This window comes from Phycodurus eques, chromosome 20, assembly GCF_024500275.1.
Source record: "Phycodurus eques isolate BA_2022a chromosome 20, UOR_Pequ_1.1, whole genome shotgun sequence".
Lineage (NCBI taxonomy): Eukaryota > Metazoa > Chordata > Actinopteri > Syngnathiformes > Syngnathidae > Phycodurus > Phycodurus eques.
The window spans coordinates 4,794,583-4,806,291 of NC_084544.1; the positions used below are offsets into that span (position 1 = coordinate 4,794,583).

Consider the following 11,709-nt stretch of genomic DNA (forward strand, 5'->3'; position numbering starts at 1 on the left):
ACATTTTGATCTCTATCATATGCTGTCTCATCCAGTTGTGTGTCTCCTGTTGGCCGGACTGTGGCGATAAGACAAGTCAAATAGGAAGATCTGGTTTGAATATAAGTGCAATGCAATAAATCACACAGCAGGGAGCGATGCACCCGCTCACCATTAGTGTCAAGTGAGTGGAAGGATGTTGACAAGGGGGAGACAAGGTCACAGAAAGAAACTGTGTCAGCGATACAGAAGAAAGAAAGGACACTTATCTCCCGTCTACCTCATACATTTTCAGGAAGGAGACGTACCTCCCATAGCTCATTGTCCAACAAATGCACATTCTCTTCTGGCCATTATTTATCTGCCTAAATGGGTCGAATCATCAAAATAAACTTGATGACAGCTTGTGTTCACCACCGCAGGCTATAGCGCTGCCTTTATGATATGAACTCTGTGGCCCGACTATCTGCAGTGATCTTTCCATCCGCAGAAGAAGATGAAAAGCAATTCAGTCAGACAGTTTTACTTCCTCCTCTGCGTTAGCAGAGTTTAATTATTGCTTCTGGCAACCCAATGACTCTCTGTCTCCATTTGATATCGAGCAAACAAGCATGTACAACTAGCAGTGAATCACAAATAAATTGCCTAACAGGACCCTTAATTTGTATCTGAGTTTGTCGATTTCTATGTTGGCCATTGTCTCAGCCATGTATCCCCTAGAAAAACAACAAAATAAAACTTTACTCTCCAACTACCTCCATCATGGCCAACATTAAATACAGTTGCGTAGTAAGCAGAGGTGTTATTTTACTAAAATATATATTGAATATTATTGTAAGCCACTGTAACATTATGCACATTAACATTGCCCTTAAATACGGGAAACAATTAAATAATTGTTCAATTAAAAAACGTACTGCACATAAAAGTTTAATTTAAATAAATAAATGTTTGAAAGCTAATTGTTCTTATAGATTACATGTAAATATATTGAATTTAAAAGTTAAATTCAACTGAATTGTCATTTTAACTAAAAACAACAATTAACAACAATTCAATTAGTTTACCGTATGACACCACATGGGTAAACTACTGCTCGTCCCTCATTGGTTGAGAAAATTTGTCATTGGTGTGTCATTGTAACATTTGATTATGAACCACTAGAAATGACAAAAATAAATAACCTCAGTCTGCCTCACAGTTCTGAGGACCGGGGTTCATTCCCCGACCCCGCCTGTGTGGAGTTTGCATGTTCTCCCCGTGCCTTGCGTGGGTTTTCTCCCGGCACTCCGGTTTCCTCCCACAGCCCAAAAACATGCATGGTAGGTTAATTGAAGTCTCTAAATTGCCCGTAGGTGTGAATGTGAGTGCGAATGGTTGTTTGTTTGTATGTGCCCTGCGATTGGCTGGCGACCAGTTCAGGGTGTACCCCGCCTCCTGCCCGATGATACCTGGGATAGGCTCCAGCACTCCTGCGACCCTTGTGGGGAGAAGCGGCTCAGAAAATGGATGGATGAAATACAGTACTGCATAGCCAGACTAAAAGTCAAACTTGTTCCGTGCTTGCATCACAGACATTTATATACTTTTTACATTCTCCATTTTATTATTCTAATTCCTGCTGTTTGATCATTAAATGTTATTACAACCTCCAGCTATCTTTCAGCAAAGAGTCTATATTACACACATTCACAGAAGCATGTTTTTATAACCCGGGGAGGATTTTGGAAGGTGCGAGGTCAGTGCTGGAAAAGTCTTCTTCTCCAGCCAGCACTCTTAGCCAACAGCTAATAAAGACTTACGCTGACCCTGATGGGAGGCGCAGTCCTCTATGAGCCCTACAGTCCAGAGGGACTATGCACCGTATCCTGGTGTTTATATTACTGTACTATGTGTGTATGGGGGGCGGGGGGGGCGATTGGGTGGGAGGGGGCCTTTGTGGGTTCTTTTCTGCTTGAGAATAAAACATTCAGCTGTGGTCGGCAGCCCTTTAACTAAGTAATCAATCAAAAAGAAGCCCAATCAACAGTTAATGGAGCTCAACTGGGATTCAGCTCGGTGAATTTCCGTTCCGAACGCTGTGCTATGGAAGTTATTTCAGCAAGTTTCTTTTAGACCTCAAAAAGAAAGAAAAATACAAAAAGACCCAGGGGCAAAGGAAATTCTTGACCTCAACACTGAGCTGAATGTGCCACTGATTTCTTCGTGTATTAAACTCCAAGAAGACCAATGTTTTGGGCTGCCTGAACAGTACACGAGCTTCCACTCTTCTTGGAAGACTTTCTACTGTGGCTTGGGTTGTACCTTGCTTTGTACACCAGAGTACAGCGAAGGCCCTTCTCCAAACTCTTCCCACAAAGTTGAAGATGTCTAACTAATGTGTCTAGCCTAGCTTTGACTGATTAATTAATCGATTGAGAGGTTTATTTCAATACTTTTCTCCATAAACTTGTCTATGTACAGTGGAACCTGGAATTTTGTATGCCCTAGTTTTCATATGATTTGGTTTTCGACCCCCCCCCCTCCCTCTGTCTAAACATTGTCCCTGGTTTTCGTAAAATAAATTCATTTCCCGGAAACGTTGCACATTCATCCATAAAGGGTTCAACAGAAAAAAGCGTATTCCACAATGCAAGCTTTTATTAAAAACTCTGGCAATAACAAGTCTCCCTGTCTGCTCGGCAACACTCAACATAACACATCCTGACAAAAGTCAAACTTTCAAAATAAAAGTATGCAGTATCATAACACAGTTTCACCACACTTTCTTGGGCCACTTAGTGGCTTATTTAACAGTGGCTATCAAGAAACAAGCACAAAATGCGACTGAATGAGTGCGACTGTTAGATAAGCCACCATAGGGCCAAAATGTGGTGTAATTGTCATTATACTGGCACGCTTTTCTTATGAAGGGCTGATTTTTTTAGATGATTTTACACCAAATGTTGCCCCAAATTGTCCAAGTGTTGCCAAGTAGACCGAGAGGATTGTTATTGCCTTGAGTTGTTACTAAAAGCTTGCGCTGTGGAATGCACCTTGCCTTCTGTTAAACCCTTTTTACATGATATGCAATTAGCCATTTGCTAAAGAAGGCAAGAAAGATATAATTTAAGAAGTTTGCATTTATCCACTTCATTAGTCAAAAGTGATAGTTATTCTCTGTCAAATGTATTTTTTGTTCATAGTTTGGCGTGTCTGGAACAGATGAATTGGATTTACATTATTTCGTATGGAAAATATTGCTTTGGATTTCGTACGATTTGGTTTTAGTCAGACTTTCTGGAACGGATTAATCACGAAAACTGAGGTTACACTATACTTTCATTGGCAGCAGTAAAATACGATTTGTGCAGGAGCTCACTGCATATCCATTTTGACTTCACCTCCGACGTCGAAAAAAAATGCACACTGGCTTGCTTGCTAATTTAGTCAATTCTTTTCACTTCAGACCATCTTGTGTCACTTTAACTTAAGCTCCAACTATCCCTTAGCCCAGAGAGCTTCTCCAGGCCCAACAGTTCTGTTAATATGACAGTGTCCTTGCCATTCCTCTGATAAATGAAGGAATCCTTTTGTGCTTGTATGGTGTGTCCCTTCATTTTGTTTCATGTGTTTATCATCAATGGCGAACTTGAGCGGTAAAGTGCTGCAGATTGAAGAGAAAGCCAAGAGTAATCTTTGAGGTCATTGAGTCTAGAGCAACCCTAATAGTTTTGCTTTGTAACTCTGATGATTTGCGCTGCGAATTTTGCTGGTTTGTGGTTTGACTGAAAGTTGAGCTTCGCTTCACTTGAATGGCAAGCTATCGTCAGGATTTTCAACTGTTCCACAATCATTTTCCTCATGATTGTAATGCCGCTATTTAAAGATGGTTACGTTTACAATTAATCGGTTAATCCTGTTCCAATGGGTTCAGTGTCGGCTGCGTGTGGATATTAGTTAATAAGTATGTAATTTTATTCACCATTCCTACTGTAAATATGATTTACAAATCATTGGTGATACTGTACAGTTGAAATAGAAATATCTCTCCAAATGTGGATGTCCTTTCCCCACATCTGGAGTATTTTTGAGCGTTCAATGTGTAGTTCAGTAGCCTGCAGCAAGCAGGCATTTCAGATCCTTGAGGGGGATTTAAACCAAGATTTCCGGCAACCTTATTAAACCATAATCCCCCTTCTACCTTTCTTTTCTTTCCATTTCAGACAGAAAAATAGGTCTTTCCCTTCTTTTTTAGCTGACAACTCATGTGCGTTTGTGTGTTTGGCGCATGCATGCATTTGTGAGGCTGTTTCAGTTGCCAGAGGATGGAGCGAGATGATTGGCCACATCTGAAGTGGGTCAGCAGGGAGATCAGGAGCTGGAGCGTTCCCGTTCTTCTCCCTTTCATTTCTCTTCCTTGACTCCATGTCTGCTTTGTGGTTTCTGTGCTTCCTCGTCTTGTTGCTTCAGTCATCGACACCCATTGCTTGATGTTGCTTTCCATCTCCTGTTATCACCACTCTTTGGTAGACTAACACAGACCATATTGTCAATGGTCTGTCTTAGCTTTGTGTTGCATGCAGCGTCAAACTGTGGAATCCTTTGATAGAAAGCGACCACAGCGAGGACTTTCCTCCTGGAAGCTGTCCTTGGCTACTTGCAGCTTCATCTTTTTTCCACTTAAAAAACAAAACAGCTGTGTCGTGATTCCAGGATTAGACCCGCTTAAGTGAACCCCTCGGACTTCTTTCTGAAATGCCCAAATTGTTTGGCTAAAATAAAAGTAGTACTTTGACGCCATCTTGTGGCATCTCGGTGCCGAGGAACTTTGCGGCAGTGAGGGGAGGAGCTTCCTTTCGACAGTCCAAATCCCTGGCTAATATAAAAGTAGTGCTTTGGCTTTATATTGTGGAATTGTGGAGGATTTAATTTCCTATAGCTGTCACAAGATGGTGGCAAACTACTGCTTTTGTCTAAATGAAGCTTCTCAACTCACTTCAACATAGTTTCTTCGTACCAAGATCCTCGATGATGGCGCCAAAGCAATACTTTTGACTAAAGGAAGCTCCTCAACTCACTTCAACATAGTTCCTGAAAGATTGGTCCAAAAGAAAGTCTGTGAATATGCAAATCCATGAGTCCAGGATCGAAAATATGCAGGGGAACACTGTACTAATGTTCCTAACTGGGACGACCTTTACGATTAGGGGAATAAATCATCTGTCAATGGGTGAAGAATGCAGTTTTGACTTCTTGTGTCAGCCACTGAGCTCCTTTTGTGTCAGCCAATCAGCTCGCTGCATGCCTTAAAATGTCCTAAACACCCGTGTCTCACTCACGTTATGTTTGTTGTTCTTCGTGTACTGATAATTTTGCTCTTTCGACAGAGACGCTGAAAAATAGAATTGACAGTTATTGATTGAAATTAATTGAGTTAGTGATAGTCAAATTGCTCCAAAGGGAAACGCTTTGCTTTCACGTTTCTTTGCAGCACTCACAAAGAACGCATTCACCCCAAGAATGAGCCGAGCAGAGAAGGCTTAAGGGGAACACGAGGGGGAGAAAGGGAGAATTTTGGTGGAGCACTGGGTGGACTGTACAGTTCTCAGCTCCCCCATGCAGTTTATCTCAGGTGTTTTGAATACGATCTACGATGCAGCTGTGTTCAGAATGAACCAGTCACATTCAAACGTATGTTAAGTGGGAGTCAGCACACACACTTGCCATCACTGAATATTTTTTTTTGGGTAGAGTCGATGATGTCATAAATTACATTGCACTCTGGAGGAGCAACGCATTTCATACAGGGTTCAGGATTCTGACTTTTTACAGAATAGGCAAGCTCCAGGTTTATTTTTGAGAAAAAAAGAAAAGAAATCAGTTTTTCCTTCATTTGACTGCTTTTGCACCTGCTTCGTTCAATAAACAGGATATATATAGATAGATAGATCGATAGATAGATAGATAGATTGTTTTATAAATAGCACATTTGCTTTTGCACTTCAGTGAGCGCACAGAATATTTAAATGTTCCTCTGTATGATGTCATGAAGAGAGCAAAAACCCTCTACCTGACCCCCATCTGTTTTTTACACATATTTTATCCTGTCCTGATCCTCGCACGTTCTTCTCTACCTACTGTTTCCTTTTAAAATTGTACTGCTTCTCTTTATGTACGCACGCCATCAGCATCCACTCAACTCTTTCTAACCTCTCGGGGTGTTGGGAATCCATAACTCTACCCCTAAAGTGCAATTTCCTGAACTGATGAGACTATTTTCATCACTCCCCTCTCGATTTCATTAGGTATGCTGTCTTTTTCCTTTAGCATTGAGACAGAATATTTTCAAATGGAAGGGATAAAAGAATCATGCATGAATAGAGCTGAATTTTGTGTCAAACAATGAGTTAGTGAGCATGTGTTTCCAGACAGTCACGTATTTCATTACACACGGAACAATTACACTGTTAGTACTTGTAGTTCACTGACATGACATGACACTAGGTTTAAGAGTAAAGATGTCAACATGCATTGAGGAGGTCCAGACCACGGAAAGATAAATACATCAAGGTACATTATGTGGAAAACTTTTACAATATAATTGAGACCATGCCTGTGTGTGTCTCAGCAGGATCGTTAACACTACAGTATAGCCCATTTAAAAAAAAAAAAAAAAAGTGACAGGAACATCAATGCCTAATGTATAGCAAGTGGATTTTTTTGAAAACTTTCTAAATTAATTAACTCATTCACAGCCGTGGATGTTTACATTTGTCGACTTGACTCCATTTACTGCCATCAAGTACATTTTACAACATTCTCCCCCAGCTTGTCTGTGAAATTCAGATTTGTAAACCACTGCAATGGCTATCAGAACCCTGTAGAGGGCGACGTTGCATTACTTTGGATTTGAAATCAACACAGCTTTTGAGTAGAAGATAAAGATTAGGGGTGAATCTCGGCTTGTCTCGTCAATTACGAGAGAGAGAAAGACCAACACGTTGGAAGTCAGACAAGTTTAGCCACGTCACACTTCAACAGAGTCTGTGGGGTAAGGGCAAGTATTTTATCGTAAAGTGCCATTCATTCAACAGTCCAAGAGAGTGAAAGGAGTCAGTCCATTGCAGCCGTTTCCTTGTTTGGACCACCCAAACTGTCCACACATAGAAAAATGTACGTAAAATTAAAAGTGAAATGTCAATGGAGAGAAAGACAAGAACACACACATTTCCCCAATAGGTCTGAGAGTAGTTTCTTTAAACTGCGGCACTCATTTTCTAATTCCCTGTAGGTGATAGCAATACCTCACTACTATTTGTGTGTGTTTGCATAAGGTAGGCTCTTCTGTTTTTTCCTCTACAAACTGTAAAACTCATTATTATGCTTACGTCTAGACTCAAGCCTGACCGCAATAAATGCATCGTGTGTTTTTTTTTCTCTCCTCTGGTGCTCTGAAAGTTCCCGACAAATGAATATTTTGTAAATGAGGACTGACGTGGTTGAAAAACAGCAAAACCACTCATGGCTTCATGTATGATTTGGGTCAAGGTTATGGCTATAAGATGCAATTCATCGACCGAAATGCGTGTTTTGTAAAATGCCGAGCACGGCATGGCACATCGCGCAGAGCGTCTTCCACTCAAGGCGCTTCTCAAATGTTCACCACAAAAACAGCAGTTTCTTTCCCCACAGCGACACTGAATCCTCACTCTTGGTGTAGCGTTCATCTCCCCGTGGCCGTGCGGTTGAGGAAATACTTGCTCGTCTGGATCCAACCTCACCGCTTTAGGGAACTCAAGGTTGAGTACCTTCACCTCTGGTGCTGCTGATTTCATTAGTCGGTGTTTGTGTCTTCTGTCTGTCCGATGCGGACAACTTGGGACGGTGCTCGTTCTTTGTTTGTACACGCTGTACTCTGCATTTATTCCATCCTACGGTCCATGTATTAGTACACTCTTTGACCTCACTCATAAGACAATTCAACTCAGAACGACAAGGGTTCACTCGTACGACTTCACACTAAGGGTTCTGTTGAACGTATGTGTAGATTCGGGCTTACTTGATTTCTCAGTGATGTCAATACGGTGGAAGCCTAATGTTTGTGCATGAGACAGATTTCCTCCCAAAACCAGCCAATTTCACCATGGCAATAAATATGTTGTTCAAAAATGTCTTGAATTCCTTGGGTGTTTTGACGGGAGCACGCCACAGACGTAAAAACAGCTGGGAACTGTCTTAAATTGTTGGTAAAAAATGCATAATATGCCTCCTTCAAGTCTATTTGATATAAAGGCTCACTTAGCCTGCCAGAAACTCTTTCCCACTTTAACGGCGGCTGTTCAAGTATGACTTTTATCCACCTCCCACCACTGGAGTGTTGGGATTTGTTTTCAGTGGGTTTATGTTAAAAAAAAAAAAAAAAAAATCTTAGGAAGTTAGCAACCTTAAGTGCTCTCAGCTAGATTGTGTTCTCGTGCATACTGAGCAAGATTGTTTGATTATGTGTTTTCGAGACAGTTCTCAGTCTCGCTCCAAAAGGCTCATGCTGCAAGCCAGCAAGGATTCTATGACACTTTGGAGCATGTCTGGGGAGCTTTCTCACTGAAAACACTTAACAAACAGACTGCAGAGGCCCGCTTGTGTCTGTTACCTATTCATGCTTCTGTTTTTAATGTGAGTCCCTGTGGTTCTTTGAAGAGGTCTGCTGAATGGCGGGTACCTGGGGTCTCCTGATGAATCACATTGGCACCAAAACCTCAGATCCCCCACCATACCAGACATATTTATGTGCCAGCCAGCCAGCCTGAAGGTCGGCCAGTAAATTAAAAAATGCCGCACCTCTTGTATTCCTTCCATTTTTCCTTTTTTTTTTCATCATCAATTGAGTTTGATTGTTGTTTAGTCGCGAAAGGAGCCCGCAGACGGGTGACTAAGTACTTAAAAATGTTCAGTGACCCAAGCAACTTCTTTATTGAACGGCTGTAAAACAAGAATTGGGCTGTCGAGCTTTTGCGGTTGCTTTAACAATCACAGACGACGGCACCTAGCGCCAAGCTGTAAAACAGACCTGATCTCAGCACTGATGTGGCAATGAAAACACCTTATAAAAAAGTCTATTGTGAATATTTATAGTAATTATAATATTGAATATAATAATATTGTGGAGTCTAGGCTTCTTATTAGCGCGTTCATTATTAAATTAGACTTCTAATTCTATTGATGCAAAGAATAGCAAGTGGGTATATTAATACACTTGAGGGAGGTGGAAGCATCAAAACACAGGTTGACCAAATGTATGTCGATAAAAAACAATCTGTGTGTCCTTGTTGCTCATATTGTTTCCCTGATTCAACACTTCTCATAAGCACTAATAGTCCTGTTTGTTGAGTATCTTATCCCCTGTACACTTCTCAAGGCCGGTTAATCCGTCCGTTGGTTGAATGTGACGTACAGCATTCAGCTTTTAACCTCAACTGTTTTGTTTGGCTCGTCGACATTTTTAGGCTTAATGTAAACATCGCATGCTATAGCAGGCTTGAGGTCCCACATCATCTGTCTGAAAAACGGACAAAAACATCTCTGTGTCACGGCGAAAGTGGAAATGGATGCAATTTTCACACGCCGTTTCGCAAGTTTAAACCGCGTCTCGCTCACCCGACGAGTTGCACACTTAAGGGCACACAAACTATCCTCTGGTGGTTTCCTGTTCGCACCTGACCACAGTTGTGAAAACATTTGGCAGAGGGCGGTGTGGTCATTTGTCCCTGACGTAAATTAAAGTCAACGGAACTGTCTGTTGCAAGACCACCGCCGTGCCAAGAACACACCACATATAAGCTGTGTGCAGCAGCAGATGGATGGACATTTGCTCGCTACAGTGTATGATTGAACATGTGTGCGCCACATACGTCAGACTTAATGGATCGGTCTGCCTCACAGGGCCGAAGTGCTGGCCCTTGATGACATCAGCAATTATTCTATCCTCTGATTGGTTAGTCAGAGCAAACATTGTTACAGCCAACTTTGACAAGCAAAACATGTCTGTAGCGATCTGCACACATTGACACTGTACATTTAATAATTAGCATCTCCGGTGATATGATGTATTGTGTTTAAATGTTTTGTCACAGACTTTCACCAAATGCCCCTGTACAGTAGTCTCACATTTACATTACATTTAAAATGCTGTTCTCCCAGTCATCACGGTCCCGTGAGGTTTGCTGAGGTCTCATACGATAAGTTTGCGCCTCGCGTGACTTCATTCGCGACAGTTGTTCAAATTGTGAATCCGGAATTTCCACTGAAATTCAGTTCCAATTGTGCATAAGGGGAGCGTTTGATTGTAGTGGGTCCACTGTAGTTAATTGGTGCACAGTGTGTTGTTTATGTAGATGACCAATACTGTACTGCTCTTTGTGATCCAAGGTAATTTCCAAAAGAAAGACAAGACTAAAATGTACATATATAAGGTACCATAAGGAAAGCCAGAAATATGAAATGATTTCCCTAAATCAAGGATGTGTCCATGTCGCTAATGCATATTTTCCATAACTTCAACCGTTTCCACTGGCCATATTGCCTGTGACAAGCCTGGACAGGAAACAATTTAAAGTAAAATGGCTTCACAGAAGAAAAAAAATACATTTATTATTGGTCCAGTGTTTCATTTGAGGGCGGCACGGTGGACGACTGGTTAGAGCGTCTGCCTCACAGTTCTGAGGACCGGTGTTCAATCCCCGGCCCCGCCTGTGTGGAGTTTGCATGTTCTCCCTGTGCCTGTGTGGGTTTTCTCCGGGCACTCCGGTTTCCTCCCACATCCCAAAAACATGCATTCTCGGTTAATTGAAGTCTCTAAATTGCCCGTAGGTGTGAATGTGAGTGCGAATGGTTGTTTGTTTATGTGTGCCCTGCAATTGACTGGCAACCAGTTCAGGGTGTACCCCGAAGATAGCTGGGATAGGCTCCAGCACTCCCGCGACCCTTGTGAGGAGAAGCGGCTTGGAAAATGGATGGATGGATGTTTCATTTGAGTTAGATTTTATATAACCAGTGACTTCATGTCTCCAATTTATTGCGACTCTCTTGTGCCATGAGATTGTACTCTTTCCTTAATTTACTCCTTGAACGTATCACTTGCGCTTTGTGCTTCGTTGGCTCATAACTTATTGTCTTCTCTCATCCAAATGTATCTTCCAGTTGTTTGTGTGACATCGGATGCCTGGGATGCTGTCCGCCATGCTGTTGGCCCCTACCTGTGTGCTGCTAATGCTCGGAGGGCATGTTCTTGCTGGAGGCTACCCACCCATGCCTCACATGAAGTACATGCAACCCATGATGAAAGGGCCTGTCGGACCGCCGTTCAGAGAGGGCAAGGGACATTATGTCGGTGAGTAACGCTTTGGTGTTCACTATCGCAATAAGCTCGATATCAGCTGTAGGCGACTCGGTGTGTTAAACTCCGGTTATTTATTTGTTTTCCATTATGGCTGTATGATCAGCGTTCTCCTGTCCAACATCATTGAGCTGGGAGGTCTGATTGCACCTTGTTTATGGATCTGACTTTAAAGTAGCCATCTGGATGCTGTTTCTGTGTTGTTTATTTCTGATTATTGAGCTCTGGGATGAAGCAGAGTGTGAGAGGGGGGAAAAAAGAAATACAGTTCAGTATAGTCACTTGTAGTGAGCAGTAATCATTCAGAAATTATGCTACCAAAATCATTTGTATAGCTTTAGAATTCCTTTTCGTTT

General features: G+C 41.9%; 1 protein-coding gene across 2 annotated transcripts in view; it reads left to right on the forward strand.

The window, feature by feature from the left end:
* col8a2 (collagen, type VIII, alpha 2) overlaps positions 1–11,709 on the forward strand; it is a 36,269-nt gene that overhangs the window by 18,608 nt on the left and 5,952 nt on the right. For both annotated transcript variants that reach the window (XM_061665704.1, XM_061665705.1), the window contains exon 2: positions 11,158–11,347. In XM_061665704.1, the coding sequence (XP_061521688.1) occupies positions 11,176–11,347 (172 nt within the window). In that variant the 5' untranslated portion in view covers positions 11,158–11,175. The remainder of the gene's footprint in view (positions 1–11,157; positions 11,348–11,709) is intronic.